The 20,971-nt window shown below is 35.4% G+C and overlaps 1 protein-coding gene across 5 annotated transcripts; it reads left to right on the top strand.

Moving 5' to 3' along the window:
• Positions 1 to 3,464: 3,464 nt before the first annotated feature.
• LOC111515169 (endocuticle structural glycoprotein SgAbd-3) lies at positions 3,465 to 13,815 on the top strand. Of its 5 annotated transcripts, none has more exons than XM_074173876.1 (4): positions 3,465 to 3,555; positions 3,781 to 3,941; positions 3,995 to 4,077; positions 13,336 to 13,490. In XM_074173876.1, the coding sequence occupies exons 1-4, from the start codon at positions 3,539 to 3,541 to the stop codon at positions 13,348 to 13,350; spliced, it is 276 nt and encodes a 91-aa protein (XP_074029977.1). In that variant the 5' UTR covers positions 3,465 to 3,538; the 3' UTR covers positions 13,351 to 13,490. The 5 variants fall into 5 exon arrangements, with proteins under 5 accessions (XP_074029977.1, XP_074029974.1, XP_074029976.1 ...); XM_074173873.1 differs by lacking the exon at positions 13,336 to 13,490 and adding an exon at positions 4,133 to 6,921; XM_074173875.1 differs by lacking the exons at positions 3,781 to 3,941; positions 3,995 to 4,077 and having other exon boundaries at positions 13,336 to 13,814.
• The last annotated feature ends 7,156 nt before the right edge of the window (positions 13,816 to 20,971 follow it).

The raw sequence follows: 20,971 nt of genomic DNA, 5'->3' as shown, positions 1-20,971 counted from the left end.
TTATTGATTTCGTATACGTTCTTTCGATATTTAGAAAAATGTATACTGATATTTACTATGGAATATAGAATAAAGATACGACATAAATATATTTTCTCTCAAACCTCAAAAAATATTCAATGAAATTAATCAATTTTTTTAAATTTTTTACTATATGTTTTCTCCTTCAAAAACATTCATGTGTTTTATTGCAACAGTTTTTTTCGGGAAACAACAAGACCACGTCTAACAGATACTCTAGTGTATGGATGCACAGACCGCGGCCCGCGGGCCGCATGCGGCCCGCCGGTCGACAACTGGTGGCCCGCCGACAGTAAAAATAATACTCTCATACATTCGAAGAATATTTAATTCTATTCCAGAATAAAACAAAAAAAAATATGTTTGAAAAGTAATTTGAATCTCGCGCGCGCGCTATTTGAATCTAGCGCCCAAAAATGCTAAGTCAAGTAACATCGCTTGCCGCCTTTATATAAAGTTCAAAATATTAGAAATAGAGAAATCAAGAATTTTCTAGCGCGGTGTGAGCAAGCGAGATAGCAATATTCCCGAATTCCGAATTGCTCGCGTAGGTACGAGTAGATACACGAAGCTTCCAGAGTAGCATGCGCGGTATAAAAGCCACGCTAACCGCAGCGACCGTCTCAACCTGAAGAGGCATAAGCCTATAGCAGGGCCCTACACAAACACATACACACACAAAAATTGTAAAAACTTCAAATAACTTGTAATATACGATTTTCATTCATTCAGCGACCGACAGTTCGCTTTTAATTTGAGTGAAATGTCAACAGAAAGAAATAAGCGCGAAAATACAAAGCGAAATAATAAGTGATTGAGAATAAGTGCAGTTTAATAGTGTTTTGGGGAGGCAATAGTTCTAGTGTAGATTTTAACTCGACTAGCCGGTGTCATATATTTTGATCCACATTCAACGTAGATTTCCTGTTAACCCGTCAAGTGCCGTGTATAATTGTGTTGTGAAATCGTAAGTAAAACTCTGTTATTAATAAATGTTTCCCTACCTATTTAATCAATTTTAATCAAATTTAGCTTTAATGTTGGCCAAATATTAAAATAAAACAAAGAAATTACTATTTTTATCAGAATTTCTCCAGCTGTAATAATTACGTCATTATTTCAGATATAAAATCTGTATAAAAATCTTAAAATTTCTGAGAAATTTAATCAATTACTTTTGATAATTTAAAAAAGAATGGGTAATTTAAGTAGATACTGTAATTGTTTTTAGGTGCTGTGTTAATCCTAGCCAGGATTAGAACGCAACATGGAGAAGCCAGGACCTAGTAAAAAACGCAAGGTTAAAGATGAAAATCGACAGTTTCAAGAAATTTGGACTGAGAAATACTTTTTTGTATGGTCGCATAACAAAGCCGTTTGTTTAATTTGCAAGAATTCTGTTGCGATTGCAAAGGAATATAATGTAAAAAGGCACTATGAAACGCAGCATCCTTCTTTTACCAAGTTTACAGGCGAATTAAGAAAGCAAAAAATGTCTTTAAAACGGGAGTTTATTGGTCAGCAAGCTATGTTTACAAAACCCATTCAAGATTCAGAAACAGTTACAGAAGTTAATTATGAAATTTCTCGAATGATAGCAAAGCGAAGTCGCTCCTTCAATGATGGCGATTTTGTAAAAGAATGCATAGAAATTGCCGCTAAGAAAATGTGTCCAGAAGCAGCAAAAAAGTTTGAGAAAATTCAACTGAATCGTATGACTATCCAAAGACGAATTATGTCTTTGTCAGGTAATATTGCGGAACAATTAATTGAAAAAAATAAGATCATTGAATTTTTTTCATTAGCGCTCGACGAATCCACTGATATTAGTTCCACAGCTCAACTTCTCATATTCATACGAGGTGTTACTCAAATTTTGAAGTCTTAGAAGAGTTATTCGGAATGTGTTCATTGAAAGGTCAAACCAAAGGAGTTGATATACTCAATGTACTTTTGGATGAGTGTTCAAAAACTGATTTGGACTTATCAAAATTATCGGGAGTTGCGACTGACGGTGCTCCTTCGATGATTGGTGTCAATTCCGGGCTAGTTAATTTGCTGAAAAAGCATCTGCAAGGAAAAAACATAAACGCTGAAGATCTCATGCAGTTTCACTGCATTATAGACCAAGAAACCCTCTGTTCTAAAAAAATTGAATTTCAAAATGTCATAAAAGTGGTAGTTTCGACTGTAAATTTCATAAAATCACGAGGACTCAATCGCAGACAATTCAAACAATTCCTTGATGACATCGAAAGCGAATACGGAGATTTACTGTATTATACAGAAGTAAGGTGGCTAAGCCGTGGATTGACACTGGAACGATTTCTAAATTTAATAGAAGAAATTGGAATATTTCTGGCGGAAAAGCAAAGGAATGTCCCGGAACTTAAAAATCCTGTTTGGTTGTGTGATTTGGCTTTTTTTAGTTGACATTACAAATCATTTGAATGTCTTGAACACACGGCTTCATGGCAAAAATCAACTGATATCTCAGCTCTACGCTCATGTATCATCCTTTCAATGCAAGCTGACACTTTTCAGATCACAATTGAATTCTGGAAATTACAATCATTTTCCGAATTATAAGAAAATGGCTAAAAAATTCAAAAAAACTGCGATTGATTTCAGTTATGTAGAAAAGCTAGATATTTTGATTCAATCTTTTCAAGAGAGATTTTCGGAGTTTAAAAAAGTGAAACCTCTGTTGGACATATTTAGCAATCCTTTCACGATTTCAGTTGAAAATGCGCCAGAGTCAATGCAGTTAGAAATTATCGACATTCAAAACGATCAAGATTTACGCAACAAATTCAACGAAGGAGACTTGCTGAACTTTTACCGCTGCATTGATAAAAATATGTACGAAAAGTTGCGCTTTAATGCTCTGAAATGTGCCAGCTTATTTGGTTCTACCTATATATGTGAACAAACTTTTTCAATACTAAATAATAATAAAACAAAAAATCGAAACCGCCTTGCAAATGAAAGTTTGGAAGCAGTTTTACGTGTTGCTACAAGTAAATTTGAGCCAAATATAAAAAAGATTGTAAGCACTATGCAGCGCCACGCTTCAAATTGATAAATTCTTTTTGAATTTTAATAAATTATTATCAATTCTTTATTGTCTTTAATTACCTATACGTCTGGCGGCCGGCCCGCCATCAGTTCATGATTTGCCCGAGTGGCCCCTAGTCTTCATAAGTCTGTGCAACCTTGCTCTAGTGTATCTTGAAATGAAATAAATAGGTGAGCATTCGAGAAGCCGTTATCAGCTGCAGAAAACCATAAAATGAGTAAAAAAATATTAACCCATTAGCGCCTACGGATACCATTTGGGATCGCAAAACAAGCCTCTCGTCAACTGCTCGGTGTCGTTAGCCATCCCTGTATACGATCGCGCACGTGCATTTCTTTTACTCTGTGGGCAGTCGGCTCTTGGATTTTGCTAGGAATAGGAAGTTTTGAACTGTGTTATTAGCATTTTTTATTACATGACATTGTGTGCCATTTGAAGATGGAACCTCGATGGGCGTAAGTAATATTTTCTTAACTTATATTATTTTTTTTGAAACGTGGTACATATTGTAGTGAAGGTTAAGAATGAATGAATACTTTTTTGAAGTTGTTGATGAGTTCTAATAGCAGTGCAGTATGGCGTCTCAAAGGTTGATGATACCATATGGTATCCGTAGGCGTTTTGAGATTACAGAGTGTTTCATACGATTTTTGGTTTGATTATACTTTTTAATGTTTCAGAAAAGGTTTTTCGCTCTCTGAAGCGTTGGATATGATATGGGGAGATGACGAATTCCAGCACACTGTGGATCAAATTTTTGTGGAACCTCCTGAACCCAACATAGAAACAGATGAGGATTCGGCAGATGAAGATGATGGGGGAATGATACATAATCTCAATGGTGGAATCTTGTTTTTGTTTCAGGCCAAACATTATTATGTTTGAACTCCACAGGTCGTCAGCTGCGTGCTCCTTCTGAAATCAAATTGCTGAATAATGACAGACTTGATAGTGCAGTGGAAAAGACGGCTGAAAACGTAAGTAAAAATATTCTTCATTCATTGGGAAGAGTGTTCCTGTTTTTTTTTTTAGAATACTGTGAAAGAAACCACCAGCACAATGGAGCCAATAACTGGAAAAAATATTTCGAATTGTACAGAAGATGCGTTGACTGGATTTCCCAACGGCTTTCTGAAAAATTATTGCCAAAGTGGATTTCTGGTGATCTTGAACTTTCGTCTCGAGAATTTCCCAACCCTGATTTTTCCATGTATAAAAATAAGTCACCAATTTAGCTATTTGAATTATTCTTTGACGAAACAATTTTTCGATATCTCGCTGAGCAAACGCAACGTTATGCTCATTTCAAAAATGAAGGTGATCCTGGGATCAGTGCTTCAGAATTACGTTGTTTTATCGCCATTCTAATTTTGAGTGATTACAATGATTTGCCATCAAAAAGGTTATATTGGGACATAAACGATAACGTCCATAACAAATTGGTAGCAGATTCTATGAGGAGAGATACATTTCTCAAGATTCAAAAATTCATCCATATTGCTGATAACACACAAATAGATCAATAAGGCCTGGAATTTGAGACCTCTCATGAACCATATAAAAGAAAAGTGTTCAAATAATTTTCAACCAGTTTAGAATTAATTTATCTTACGATGAGTCTATGATCAGATACTACGGTCGCCACGGATGTGAGCAAATCATCCGTGGCAAACCCATACGATTTGGATACAAAATGTGGTCCTTCAACTCGAAAGATGGATATCTTATAGATTTTGATCTGTACCAAGGCACTGATCCTCGAGAACAAAAAGACATTAGCCGGTTAATTGGAAAATGTGCCGCACCGCTGGTTTTAATGCTGAGAGAATTACCAATACCAAATTTGCCATATGTTCTTCGCGTTGATAATTTGTTCACTGGAATGAATTTATTGTCTTACCTTCGTCATTTGGGTTATGGAGCCGCCGGCACAATTCGAGAAAATCGAATCCCAAAATCTTGTCCATTAACCAGCAAACAAGAATTAAAAAAAAAACGTGGAGATTTTGAACAAATTATTGAGAAAAATGATGGTGTTCTCTTGGTTCGTTGGATGGATAATTCAGTTGTAACTTTAGCTTCAACAAGTGCCGGTGTTAAGCCAGAAGGAATAGTTGGACGGTACTGCCAAAAGGAGAGAAAAACATATGATGGTTTCTCGTCCAAACTGCGTGGCTGCTTGCAACCAAAATATGGGCGGTACTGATTTGATGGATCAAGGTATTGCTGCCTATCGTATTGGGATACGCGGCAAAAAGTGGTATTGGCCTATATTTACATTGCTTATTTACATTACTTCACAATTCTTGGTACCTCTGCTGTAAAACAATAAAATAACGTCCTTAAATTTTAGATGTGAAATAGTACATGTGTATTTAACTAAATACAAAACACTTGCTAAAGTTCCTGGACGTATTAGCATGGGTAAAAATTTGCTTCCAGATAACAGATTTGACAGACAAGATCATTTCGTAATTTCGTGTAATAGACGCAGATGTGCTGGAGCCGGATGTAAATCTTTCGGAAGGACAATGTGTCAAAAATGCAACGTTGGCCTTTGCATCAATTGTTTTGCAACTAACCATGTTGAATAAGTTTCCTAAGTTATTTTGTTTGAAACAGTGATTTTCTCTGTTAACGCCTACGGATACCATATGGTATCAGGCCATAACTCAAAAACCCAATTGAATACATTTTCTTCATTTTTGTTCAGACCTAGTTCATTGAGAAACCAGAAAAAAAAATTTGAAATTCAAAAAAAATTAATTTCAGCGCTGATGGGTTGAATGATTTTATAGAAGAAAGAAGATAATAATGATGTAGATAATGTACTATAAACTAAAAATTAATTCTCGGAGCATCATAGGTAGCGGTCATCATACTTCTCCCTCAGCGATTTACGGTATTGATCAGATAAAAAAATAATAAAATCGTTGAACGTAGCGTAACCAGAGTAAGTATGTTAATACTGTGTTGACACACTGTTCTTGGTACGTTTCAACCTTTTATTTTAACTTGAGTGATATATCGCTAACGACGTACCATTTTCAGTCACTCTAATGCCACACAGTCCTCGACACGATACAAAATCTTCACTTGGCTGGGAGATCTATGTTTGTATCCCGATTCTGAGTTGACAAAAATCTTCGTATAGATTATATTGGATTTGAATTTTTTTCATAGTGTACTACTATAGTACAGGTATAGTATCCTGTCATTTGATACCCATATTGAGATAGTTGTCAAAAAATAATTCGCCATTTTGTAGCTGCGGCCATCTTGAATTTGCATCTTTTTCAAAGTGTACTACTATTCTACTATTCAAGCCCTGTCATTTGATACCCATACATATTTTTCTTTTCTATTGATTCATGAGCAGCAATTATATATATTTTGGATGGTCGTTGCTTCATATCTTCAGGCTCATTTGACCAATGCTCCTCCTGTTACGTAACTGGCTGTTACATAAATGCTTCGTCGGGGGACAAAGAATATCTTGCAGTTTGCAAGTCTGTGTCCAAAATGAGGTCTACTGTGCCTGGAAATAAAACTATCGCTTTCTTTATAAAATAATATTGTTGCGATCCTACTCACACGTGGACATCCGGTCCACACCCCGGCCTTCAACCGGCGCGGCGTGTGAAATATATATATATATATATATATATATATATATATATATATATATATTCCGTGTTAGGAATCACACGTTAAAAGGTAAGACCTCGTTAGTCCTTAGCTCGCACAAGTTTGTCAACTTCTGAGAGTTGTCGTTCGTATGGGGGCGGCAGCTGATTAACGGAAAAACAGATTTTAAACAGATTTTTTTTTCAACAGATATATATATATATATATATATATAATATATATATATATATTATATAATATATATATATATATATATATATATATATATATATATATATATATATATATATATATATATATAGACATCCGGTCCACCCCGGCCTCCAATCGGTTTGAATGGGAGTACTATTTATTTCAAAACACAAACGATTTTTATTAACACTATTAATAATTTACGATTGCTGACTCGATATAAAACGGCGGATTTTCACAACACAAAATGAATTCCGTCTCCAACAATGGAGTCCAAGTACCTTCTTTGTGGACGGTCGCTATCGGCACGTCCGTCCACCACCATATCGGAAATGGAACTCCAAAAAAGCCGTTCCAGTGAGGTTTTCAAGACACTTCAATGAAGCGTGAGAATCGTTGTACTAGTGCCAAATAAAAGTATAAGGTTATCGACAGTAAGTCATTTATTGTTTCTTCCATGTTCAGATAGTCAAAACATTGTGACACACTTGGCTGGACAGTACTTTGTGGAATCGCGAGAGAAATGTCTCGAAACGGATCGAAAGTAATAGAATCGTGACCACAAATATGTGCATTTCAAGGTCGACTTCAATTGTTGGACAAGGTCTCGTTCTCGTTCGAGTTTTCTGTCCTTGAGTACCTCGACCAAGTTTCTTGAACCTCTTCAGCATCGATCAAATTTGTGTCAAACCTCTATTAGAATAAGTTTGGGCTTTTCTCTCCTTTCATTTGAATCCTCGTGCATGCTCTTCAACATATATCTTAAAAATTCCTAGTCATATTGGGCACTGCCAATGAAACGGAAGATGAGTCAGTAGTTGTTTACACAACTACTTGAGTCTTTGGGTTTGACTTTTCAATGAAACTATATAAACCACACTAACTGGTGAATTCTCTGACCAAATTTCGTTAATCTCCTAAATGAATTCTACCTAATTAGTACTTACATAATATATACAAATTTGAATCAATTGACCCTCTATCTGATTCATGATCATAATTTTACCAGAGCTTAGGAATAAACTGATGGAAAATGCAAACACTATAAAAAATACTTCGTTGGCTCATTGAATGGACATGTGTTTTTTTTTTCTTATAATGTTATCTGTATTTGGTACTGAAGAGCCAACAAGGCAAGTGTCATCAAGATGTCTACCAGTGAGGATGACAGTGTTCCATGTGAATGAAATTTGCTTCTTTCATTAATTTTATCGTGTAGGAATTTTATGAATGATATCTGATTCAATTCCATTACGAAAGTTTGGAATACAAACGGAAAAGAAAGAATGTTTTCCGTATAATTCAGCGTTCATATGGAAGTATTCGTTTCGAAAGTATTTTTCTTTCGTGTAATTCAATGTTTAAATAAAAGTAACTGTTTCGAAAGGGTTTTTTCTTCCAGTTTGTGCCTGAAAGTTGCTTATTTGCATGAACCTTTCTTTGGAAGATTCCCACATATTTTGTATCAAGATGGAGAAGTAGAAAGCCAAAATCTTTCTCTTCCGAAAATTAATCCCTCCTAAAAATATACCCTTCCAATTTAACGCGTCCAACAGAGAGGGATTTCTGTCTTTATTTCTAAGCAGGAGTTTTTTGTAGATATACAGATGGCGTCAACAATCTTGATTTACACGATTCATTATACAAAACCACACCATGAGTAGTTTCGTTAAGGCACCACTTATCAGATTGAAACAATCATCTCTTCAACACCCTTATCGCTTCGGAGTTTCGAAAATTGTTTTCTGAAACACAATCATTATAAAAATCCTCTTCTGTATAACTGCCACTTTGTGAGGAGTCCTCCATCGGCTTGGCGGTTTTTAATGAATCCAATTATTTTGCAGATCGCTTATTATTAACATACTGTATGTTACGCATGCAGGATTGAGCTGACGTCCTTCATCAGTAATTAGTACAATATAATCTTTGAAGTTCTCCATATAACATTTGCACCGAAAAATAGACAAATGTGTATGAATAATGAAAAAATAATCATTAGTTACTGATTTAGCACGGTGAGAATAATGACTATAAATTAGTTGATTGAAGAAGAACTGTAGCATTTGAATATACATTGCCAGAGATGAAGGATCAAATAATTATCCTATCTGTTCTAGTAATTTCAGTTCGTATTCACCACTGTAGAAGTGTTGAAACTTTAGTGGATATAAAGAAGCAAACTGAAGACGGTTACTACTTCAAGTAAGTTAGCAATTTTAAATTTTTTCTGTTGATTCAATGAACAGTCCATAAATGAACAGCTTGAGAATAAAGTATATCTTTATTTTGAATTATCATGAATACGATTTCTCACTATGAACAATAGTTGTAATATACAGAACGCTATACCAATTTTATTTTCAAATGATTGATAGTGCGATATTTTTTCATATTTCGATATAAAAAAATCGTCCTTTTTCATGTAGAAAAGTGTGACACTCTTCTACATGATGAAAAGTATTAACTTTTTTTTCCTCATTGCCACGTCTGACATTTTACTGTAACTTCAAGTTTATGTCTTGATAAAGGGAATAAACATTCACGAAAGCTAGACCATATGACAAAAAGTATTCTTTAAACAACACCCCAGTAATATATATATATATATATAATAATATATATATAAATTTATAATAATTCACTAGAGATAAACATGAAAAATGAAAATAAAAGTAAAAGTCAACTTCACACTATGATTTTTCACAATATTAGTTTGAGTTTGAGAAATAAAAAAAAAATTATTTCAGTAATAATCACCTATAAGTTAGCATCAAGATGATAAATTAATAATTTGTTTGATTATAATGTTTCCTATCATATTTTGAGTTACTGATCAATCCAAATCAATGAGTGTGTTATAATAATTTGCTAGTCTACACATGGTTGTAAGTTGAGCTCTAGTAGTTCTATGAAAAACAGGGATATTAAATGTAACAGAAAAGCGCATTCTCCTTGGAGGCACATTATTGAAGACTTACAGAAATTTATCACCTTGTCAATTTTCCTATTGATTTTCTTTGTAAGGCCTCTGGTTAAAAGAGTTCCCAATAGTAATCAGTACGCAAATTTATGCGATTTGAACAAAAATGTTTGGCAAATCACGCCCCAATTCTGGTAGATTTTCTCGTGCGTCACCACCACAAGTGACGGCATAACGCTATCAATCGATAGCGGTCAGAATGTACTTATTACTATTAGACGAAAAATTCATTGAAACAATCAACATACAAAACACAGAATACGATTGAAAATACAAATATCATCAACACTATGCATACATTTTTGTGTTGAAAAGTTATGAAGATGTTTTTTTTTAATTTAAATTACTCACAGTTTTTATTCCAATTGGTAACAATTGGGGAGATTTGAAAGATACTATGAGTTCATTAAGAGATTCAGCTGAATAATTTTTTGTTGGGTTTCAAAGTGATGCTTGGTTTCATATTCGAACAAAATATCTCTCCGCTGAAAACAATGCATTGCTAATCCAAAAATTAAAACAGGCAGCAGTGTCAGAATCTTCAAATTTATGAAAATAATGGTTATCCATTTCAACTCCATTAATACACATCTGGAATAACACGGACCAATAATTCAAAAATAAAATCATTGGTGATGAAGTTATCGACTACTATGCTCATTAACCGCATAGGAAGCAACATTGCTATTTGCAGTCTCTTCAGTTATGTTACGTAGCAAAATCAATGCATCTCTAATTGAATGAACTTTCAAATTCTCGCGGAAAATAAAAATACTGTCATTTTTTACACAGTTTAAAGTCAACTTTTTTAAATAAGTCATTTACTAATGATTCTATTATGATGTGAGTTGGAACTTCAATGAACAGTGTTAATATTCTTCGGGTTTGAAGGCCGTGGATAGTTTGAATTCCTTCCTGACGCTTCGATGGCGCGAGTGGCTAGTTTCTTCAGATGTTTATACATCTTGAGTTGATATCTCCGATGACTGAACATTACGGCTGCGTAACGCGTATTCCTGCTGACTCCTCAGGTAGTTTAGTGTGCTTATACCTATACCTGGCTCAGGTAAATTTCGTAAAGCATGTTTCTGTTGATTCAGGTAGTTTGGTGTGATAATACCTGTATCGGGATTAGGTCAATTGTCAATAACATCTTTTGACCTTTTTCTGAAACTCCTTAAAATGGGATTACATATTCGATTGAGGTTCAAAGCTTCTTCTTTTCTGTTGAAATTGTCCGTATGTTTATGGATTTCTATCGCCTCCCGTACCAGTTGGCTACGGTATCCCTGGTCCAGAGCAATGAGGTCCGTGTTTTCAAACAGAATCCTGTGATTTCCTTCACTGGGTGCGTGTTCTGCCATAGACGACTTGTCCGTTTGGTTCAGTCTGCAGTTTCTCTCATGCTCCTCCAAACTCGTTCCCATGAATCTTTCGGTGGTTCCGATGTATACTTTACCACAAACAAGTGTCCCTTTTGTCTTCAGGCGACCTGAGGCTTCATTGTATCTTCTTGTTGGGTTTGAAAACCGTATCAATGTTGTGTTTCCATGAGAGTTTTCCAATTCTGTCCGTGACCCTAGGGATATAGGGTAGATATGCGCGTGCAACCATCTGATCATCTTCCTCGTTCTGAGTCGTAGCACTCTTCAGATTCATGGCTGTGTTGATCTCGAGTACGATGTATCCAATCGATCTCAAGGTCACTTGAAGATATTTCAGTTCTTTCTCTCGATGCTCTGGTTAACATATTCTATGAGCTCGGTCCGTTAGAATGGAGATGAGTCCTCTCTTTTGACTAGAATGGTGGTTCGATAGTGCTTGCAAGTACCTATCTGTGTGCGTGTGTTCACGGTACACTTTGTGGGTTAGTCTAGCACCATGAATCAAAATCGACCTTGTTGCTAAGTTACGTGGATGGCACTTTCGTCATCTGGATACATGGAAGGGGCGCTCTGAACCTTTTCGTCAACATCCGAGCATATCAAGATCAGTGTACACGATATCAACAAATCCATGAAACTGAAGAGGACTACGGCTCAGAACGAGGAGAAAGCTTAGATGGTTGTATGCGCATATCTACCCTATATACCCTATATTTACCCTAGGGGGTCCGGGTGAAGACTAATAATCGAAACTTCGTGAAGTAATTCGGCTTGAAATCTTTCAATTTCTATTTATTTTCAATTTTTCAGTTTTCGATTGTTGCTTGTATTTTATTTTATTGTGATTTCAGTTCAGGGTTTTTTGCTGAATATAATTGTTATTCTCAGCTATTCTTTTTAATTTCATTGCCCCGCAGGGATTTCAATTCAGGTTATATCATATTAGACAATAGAAGCCCGAACTAATGAAATCCACCATGATACATTGTCAACCACCTTCAAACAAACAGTTTTCATCTTGTAGATGAGTCGATCATATGGTAATGAATAATTCATTGTTTTTTTTTTTTTATTTTCGATTGCAACTGTTGTAAAACATGATGAATACTACCGTTCTATTGAATATAGCGCTGAACTTGAACTTTTGAGAAATTTTGCCCAAAACTTCCTGTTAAAAATAGATACATCTTTCAATTTATGGTTCAATATGTATATTGGGAAAGATATCGAATTACAGTTGTCAATAAAAATTGAAAGTGCTAGGGTTTCATTTCTTCAAATGAAAATTTGACGTAAAACCATTTCAATATTTGAATGACATATCGGTTTTATTTTGGTGATGCTTCAGTGAAAATATTTAATGGGAAAATCAATACAATTTTCACTATTTCAAAAAATAGTGACAAGATTACACTGACGAATTAAAATATCGTTGTTATTTGATACATAACCAGTGATACAGTTTGAATCTAAGTTATCAAGGCTTATTGTCGGTCAATGTTCCAATTTTGTACATTTCGACAATATCAAATCCAAAACATTTTCAAACTATTGTTATAATCCAGGTTTGATGATAGAAACGTAGTATTGTTTCGGTACGATTATTGAAATATTTTCTTATTGTACAAAAAAAATCATCAAGATCACAATAGGAGTTTGAATCTTTTGATTTTATAGATATGCCTGTAACACAAAAACAGAGATGTTGAAGCATAGATTTTCATAAGTAAACAGAAATTGTATATTTGTCGAATTCGAGTTATTTGCACATTTTTCATTGATGTTGAAACGTAACATTTTCAACCATCGTTGAAAATGTTACGTTTCAATGTATGTATGTATGTATTTCAGAGCATATTCAGTGAGTACTTTCTGATGTTCAATTCATGACTGAAAAACTGGATTGGAACCAGTTGTACTCAGTTCATATTGGGTAATTCTGGTCGCACTCGATTAAGTATACCACATTAAACTTTTCGACTACAGTAACAAGATAACATGCAAGATAAGTTTTCTCATTTTCTCAGGTATACTACGAATGATGGACAAGAGAGACAAGAAACTGGAAAGTTTGAGAAACTTGGAGATAACCTGATTTCCCGATTAACTGGATCCTATTCATATATGTTCACTGACGGAAGACTATTCAAAGTATGGTATGAGGCGAATGAAAGAGGTTATAAACCACGAATTCAGTTGATACCAGTGTCAAAAACTATACAGCATGGAGCACAAGTGAAGAAAGCAGAAATGGTCAACAATTCTCCTTCAAATATACTCGAAACGACTACAACCGAAGGGGTTGCAGAAGTTGAAGAGTTTACATTTTTTCCACCTCCAGCACCCATTTCCTCTTCGGCAATAGCTTCCTTGGCCGGAGGCGGACTTGGCTGAATATTCGTTTCATAATTTGATATTTACAGTGTGTTCACATCCGAAGAGCTTTAGAATTTTGAATAAAAAAATCGTTAAAACAAGTTACGACATAAAAATAACTTAAGTTTTATTACCTATATAAGTACTTATAACTTATATTTATTTTTGACTTCTTTAGTGCTGATCCCATTTTTTTGATTTGTCTCTCCCTTGCTTTTGGAAAATTACAACTTTCTTGAACAAAAAGAACGTTAAAATAGATTTGACTTTCTACTTCTACATCTTTATACAAAAATATGTGGTAATCGTCCGAAGGAAAGGAAAAATCAATTCATTTCATAATGAACTATCTACAAAGTCGTGTAGATTATGCAAATATGTTATTTTCATCAGAAACAAACTGAAAGAAAAAGCTACTTCCGTATGAATGAAACGAAAAATGCTATCAAAACAACTACTTTTATATGAACAAATTATAAAACAAACATTTTTCCCTATTCAGTGTGTACTCCAAACATCCGTTATAGAATTATCAGATATCATTCATAATATTGCTACCCAGTATAGAATATGAAAGAAGAAAAATGTCAACCATCATTCTCAATGGTGAACCTCGATGTTTCGAAATAAGGCACTTGTCTTATTACCTTTCCACCACCAATCTGGATAAAATTACGAGATGAAGCACTCAATCCAGTCATAAAATTACAATGTTGATATGAAAGTTGTTGTTTCGAGAGTGCTTTTTATTTCAGTTTGTGACTAAAAGTTACTTCTCTGCATGAACTTCACATCTTTGTGAAGAGTTAATTATGAAATCAATTGCTTTCTTCCTTTCTTTGGGAGATTCCCACATTTTTTTGTATAAAGATGAAGAAGTAGAAATCTAAAACATTTCCTTCCTGAAAAAGAACGTGTTTAAATAATTTAAATGGAAAAATAATATGAAGTTACCAAATATTATCGTTTGGATCTGTTACATTGTTGATATTATTGTTTCTTCTTCACTTTGGCTGAAAAACAGTATCTTAGTCACATGAGATAAAAATAGGATAATGTCCTCTGTTTTTTTTCTGATTGATTCGGCCGTTACTTGATGAAGATCCACTGTAATTTCACAAACTAAACCCCACGATCAAATCGTGGGGTGTAGTTTGTAAAATGTCCTCTGCTCAACCATTGCTTCATGAAATTTTGATCAGAAAACATCTTATGACAATTGCCATCATTTTGGAGTCGCAATCATACACTTTGTGAACACAAATGTTTACAAACGTTATTATGATACCAAATACTCAACAAAAGTTCTATTTTCATTCTATAGATCCAATATTCTATATAATATTGTTTTGTAGTGACTGATAACTGCTCAAGTTATAGGTTTTTTATTGACAATCAACTAACTTTCTATCAAAATTCAACGTACAATGGAATTGAATCGAATGAAATTCAATCAACTGAAAGTAATAAGAAATATTTTTCTTCTCCAACATTTCCCCAGTAATGGAACTCGCTCCATTACTTTTCATTTTATTCATGTTAATTTTTATTGAATGCATAGTTTTACTAAGGATCGGCTATAAATACCAAATACTCTCTCACCAATCTACGCAAGTTTTTGGGAAATTTTCCACTACTTTCGGGTGACTAAACGATCTTGATAAATTGAACTGAATAGGCAGTTAGAACTAGAGGTACCGATCAAGACATAGTTATGAGTTAAAGCTTCTTCATCTTGCTAATCAATGGAGATATGTGCGAGTGGTCGTGAATCAACAATGTAACCATTCTTCTTTGAAGATCGCTTTCAGAGCTATTCTTAGTGATCGCACCAAACGCTCCCAACAACCATCCATGTGTGGTGTACCTGGATGAATGAACAGCTACTCAATTCCTTCAGATGCTATCTCTGTCATTATCTTTTCTGTTTTGAATTCTTTCAGAGCCTGTTTCAATTCTTTATCTACCCCCTTGAAGTTTGAACCGTTATCTGATTATATATTTTCGGGGCATCTCCTTCTCCCTATAAATCAGAGATGGACAACCTTTGACATGTTGTGGGCCAAACTTTAGTGTGCAAATACGTTCGCGGGCCGCGTTTAAAAGTAGTACCTTTTTAAGTAGTGTTACAGTGTTCATAATTTTTTGCGATAGATATCAGATGTGAAATAATACGACAATGTTATTATAATATAAATTTATTAAAATAACAAAATGAAATAATAACATCATAATTGAATCGTTGAATTTGGAATTGTTACAAACTACGAAAGTTAAATAGCGATACCGAAATCAATGAGATACTTGAGCTTGAACTTGGGAAACTAATCCATCGATGTTTGGAATAATTCCACTGATACAAAGACGTAAAGAATTTTCCAAATTATCGTCAGTCGGCCTTGTACGATATTTCTATTTATTTACTTTCATCAATGAAAAGAACAGTTCGCATTTATAAGTACTGCCAAACGCACAATTCTTCAATCTTCTTGCTAATTTTCTAAGCTGCGGAAAATGGTCTTCTTCGAGGTATTTTTTGTAGAAATCACAGAACTCCACGTCTTCAAATTTAGATTTTAGAACTGAGTTTTCTTGAATCTCGATCAACTCCATTTGCAACTGTATTGAAGCATTTTGTACATTACTTTTGTAGCAAATAAATTGAAACAGTCTTCCATGTTTCTGAAATCGCTATATCTGTTCGAAAATTGCTCCGACAGTACCTTGTGTTCTTCAGCATATTGAGCATAAGCAATATTCTCACACGCAGAGAGCGTGATGAAATGGTAACTGTTTCCAGACAGCATCTGTACCTCCCACAAGCGGATTTTATGCTGAAACGCCTTCAAATGGCTGTACAAATCATTAACACACCGTCCTTGTTTTTGAAGTTTAAAATTTAAATCATTCAAATAGCCAGTAAGGTCGACCAGAAATGCTAAGTCACATATCCATTTTGGGTCACTCAATTCAAAAAGTGATTTATCTTTTATTTGCATAAAGTCTTTTATCTCATTTATAAGCTCGTAAAACCGTTTCAGCATTTTCCCATTGCTTAGCCATCTGACTTCAGAATAATATGTTACGTCGTCATATTCGGCTGATATTTCATCCAAAACGCCTTGAATTGACGATGATTAAGCCCTCGGGATCGAATAAAATTGATGGTTTCTACTACCACATTCATTACATTCTGGAGTCGAATGGACTCAGAACACAAGTTCTGTTGGTGGATAATGCAGTGAAGGACTATCAAATCATCTTTTTGAACATTTAATTCATTTGCGGTGGAGTATGCACCATCTGTGCATACTTCAACTAAATTTGACCATAGCAAGGCAAAACTTGTAAATACCTCTTGAACTTCCGTATACAAAATATAATTAGTAAGCACTCAGGATGCACACAAAGTCACAAAGAAAATTGACGGCACTAGCAGTTCGCTAGGATATCGCTCATCGAAGTTATCACCTCGGTAACTCAAGTAGAACTGAACTAAAGTTCGTGGAAAATCATCTTCAGTTCAATCAGGTTGGAGTCCAGCTCCCTTACCCTTTCAGCTGGTTATTGTCAAGAAGGACCAATGAGTTCATGACTGAGGGGATGGCGGTATAAAGTCCCCAGACATCAGTACCGCCCTTCATGTGGTACCCCTACCTGGCTGGGGTGGGATGGATGAAAAAGCTATTCGTCCGTTAACGGGGGACATGAGGGCCTCATTCGACAGAGTGTCGGAGCCTTCTATATTGGGAGGGGTCGTCTACAGCATAGTCTATAGCTTCCCTAACTAACGGATTTTCGTGAGTTTCCGCACCTTCGAAAACTCGCCGATTCCTCGACTGAATGGACTGCCGAATGGAAGGCAGCTGCAAATCTCTGCATATGGCTTCATTCCACATGAACAAAGGAGTATTCACAATCATCCTCATTAGTTTATTTTGCAGTACCTACAGAATGGAGATATTATATTTCGCCGCTTGTCTCCAGACGCCTGAAGCATACATGACGATAGGCTTGAACATCGTGTTGTAGATGATAATCTTGTTTTTCAAGCTCATTTTTGACTTTCTGTTGATCAGAGGGTGCAGACTTGCAATCTGATCCTCGATCCTAGATTTGACGTAGATACATAATGTGCGGGTTCCAAGTGAGCCTACTGTCTGTCAAAAGGCCGATGTACTTTACCCGGGCTTGCCAGTCAATCTCCCTTCCAGAGATTCTCACTTTTCTGGCCGGAGAAGATAGCAATCTTCCCATGGTTATCGCCAGAGTCTTGTCCGGGTTCTCTTAAATCTTCCAATCAAGGTACCAGTGCTCGAGGTCGCCCAATGCACGTTGCATGTAACGACGTCGAGCTCCTAAACCATGGAAGATGAGAGAAGAGCCGTGTCATCGGCGTAGAGGGATATCTTCACACGCTCGGGCCTTGGGAGGACTGGTGAAAAGAGAATACAGCGTCAGAGAGAACACAGTCCCCTGTGGCACTTCAGCGAGGATCTCTCTGTTATCAGACAGAGAGCCCTCTACTCTAACCTAAAAGAAAGGAAAGATCCAATCCACCGGATCAGGCCCCGAAGCAGGTCGAACACGTTCAATTTGTACAGAAGGCCTTCGTGCCAAACACGGTCGAAGGCCTTCGAGATGGCTAATAGCACAATATGTACTTTTTTATTGCTATTGAGCTCATGGATGGTGTTTTCGACCAGCCTTAGAGCCTGCAACTCAGTGGAGTGTTCTCTCCTGAAGCCAAATTGTTCATCAGGCAGAACATTTCAGTCCTCAACTTCTTCGCTGAGAGTGGACTGATCGGGCGATAGTTTTGTGGGAACAGCGGGTTCTGACCCTGTTTTGGGATCATGACGACGATCGCATGCTTCCACCTTCTGGGGAAGTGTCTGAGGGTCAACGAACGTTCAGCAGACATTCGACGCAGTTGTTCGGAAGCCTCTTCAATAACTTGTTAGTTATTGAGTCGACCCCCGGAGCTTTCTTGGCCTTTGCGGCCCTGATGTATCCCTTCAGCTATTCCACAGAAGCTGGACGGATGTCGTCGTCGTCATCTTCCCTGAGGATTCGGTGAACCCGATCTTCCAACAGCATATCGCGGTCGATGTCGTCATCGTCTGAACTAAAGTTCGGGCCATCCACCCGCTTATATAGGCAAATTATATTCAATCCAAAACTGCTAATATATCTGTAACTACTTGAATTCTTAATTTTATATATACATGAAAATTTTAAATTTATTTCTACATGTTATGTGTTATACATCAATTTTTAACATGGTTTTTTTAACACAATGTTTTTTTAAATTAGGTTTTTCAAAATGTCTCGCGAGCCGGATCAAATCATACAGCGGGCCGGATCCGGCCCGCGGGCCGGCTGTTGCCCACCCCTGTAGACGTATGGCCATAATCGCAGAATCAGTGCGGAGAAATTATTGAATTTCTAAATGCACTGCTTTTGTACAGAGTTGGCCAACTTGGACACTTTTAAAGAGAAACCTCCTGTTTTCAAACTAGATAGATGAGAACTGATGTCTGTGTCTGAGAGTCAAATTTTATGACAAACTCAATGGTGAAACCCGCATATCGATATCTATTATCGTTTCTGAGTTACAGCATGTTTTTCAAAAAATGTGCATTTTCCACAAGTTGCTGTTACTTTTTTCCTGTAAAAAATTTCGTATTTCTATGAGAAAATTTTCGAATCACTTTTTTACGGAGAATTCAATGGTGTGGAAAACTTTTTTTTAAATGAAACGACTATTTCTTCCAACTTCTTATCCCTATTTGATTCATATAATCTTGTCATTTTTTTTTTCAAATTGACCATCGCTAATTAGGTTTTATTGCAATTTTGCGAAAATGTCTCTATGAGGTTGTTTTCTCTCTGGATACCTCTCCTGATACAGATTGCTTGTTATTTCTGCATTTTCCTTCATTTGTATAAAACAGACTATCATATCCCATTTTTCATAATTTTCATACTTCATTGTTAATAAATATTCTTTTTCTGCAACACACCTACTGCAAGGTCAATATCAAAACCGGTAATATCCATTTATATTTCAATTATTAACATAAATGATTGTTTGTCAATTTGATTGATCACGAAAGGAAATTTGATGAAAGTAAAATAATAGTTGAACATAGTAACACAATTATCGTCATATTTATTACACTCAACATCCACTTAGAATATCTTCTTCAATATCGAATAATTTTTTCAACGTTAGATCTACTAAATTGGATGGGTTTACTTAATTGATGGATGTAGCCGTTAACTACGTAGTCGGAAATCATCATGAAAATTGAGAAATTAAACTTCCTATGTTTCTATAGCACTTGTATTTGTAACTAACGTTTGAAAATGTCTGTATAGAACGAAACTGCAGTGACGTAAGTTACAAATACAAGTGCTATAAAACATGGGAAGTTTTATTTTCCAATTTTCAGGATGGGTTAACATAAATTATTTTAACATAATTACTTCTTGATGATTTATTTCAGAGTTATATAATTCCGTGAAGAAGAACTGTTAATTTTCATATCAAAATTGCCAGTGATGAATCATCAAGTGATTATCCTCTCTATTCTGGAAATTTCAGTACAAGGTGAACATGGTGTAACCATTGGTACTTTGTTGAAAACACGAATACAATTGAATTGGTTAACGTTTCAAGTAAGTATTTTCAATTTCTTTATTATTCTTTTGGTAACTAGAAAAATATCTCTACTTAAATTATGACGTAATGTATTCTTACCAGAAGAAAGTTGTAGGATTCAAATGAGGAATACCCTTTTTTTTTCCTTTTTGGAAAAACTTTTTGGTAGCCTATTACTCCTCATTTAATAAAAAATGTGAAAAATTTCCAAAGAAGGGAAGGCAAAGGTAACTACAATAAAAACTCAATGAGATTTTTTTTTCAGTACTTTCTGAAAAACTACTTCTATATGAACACTTAATCACAAGAAGATAACTTTTTCTCCTATCAATTTGTACCCCAAACAGACATCATTCAGAATAACACTGCACAACCTAATATTTGAAAAATACAAAATGTCACTTACTTAAAGATTCGTGACAAAACACTTGTCTTATCACCCCTTTTAGCACTTGATAGCCGTTTGACTCGAACATTGCCACATTGACTTATTGTGTTTTTTCCATTTGTTCATTGCATCGATTCTAATATTCTTCTTTGCTGCTGCAATGTGTTTTTAATAAAATTCTAAAAGGTTGTGAAGTATCAGAATAACGCCGCGAAAGAACACTCCGTATGTG

This window comes from Leptinotarsa decemlineata, unplaced genomic scaffold (assembly GCF_025532065.1).
Source record: "Leptinotarsa decemlineata unplaced genomic scaffold, Ldec_3_MD MMD2_tig00000505_RagTag_RagTag, whole genome shotgun sequence".
Taxonomy (NCBI): domain Eukaryota; kingdom Metazoa; phylum Arthropoda; class Insecta; order Coleoptera; family Chrysomelidae; genus Leptinotarsa; species Leptinotarsa decemlineata.
The sequence above is the reverse complement of the archived record's forward strand: the minus strand, read 5'-3'. Positions and strand labels throughout refer to the sequence as shown.

What these genes read in the sequence shown, in the direction of transcription:
- LOC111515169 (XM_074173873.1), top strand. An exon ending in AATGATACATAATCTCAATG is followed by an intron (nt 3,942 to 3,994) that starts GTGGAATCTTGT and finishes TGAACTCCACAG; the next exon opens with GTCGTCAGCTGCGTGCTCCT. An exon ending in TGGAAAAGACGGCTGAAAAC is followed by an intron (nt 4,078 to 4,132) that starts GTAAGTAAAAAT and finishes TTTTTTTTTTAG; the next exon opens with AATACTGTGAAAGAAACCAC.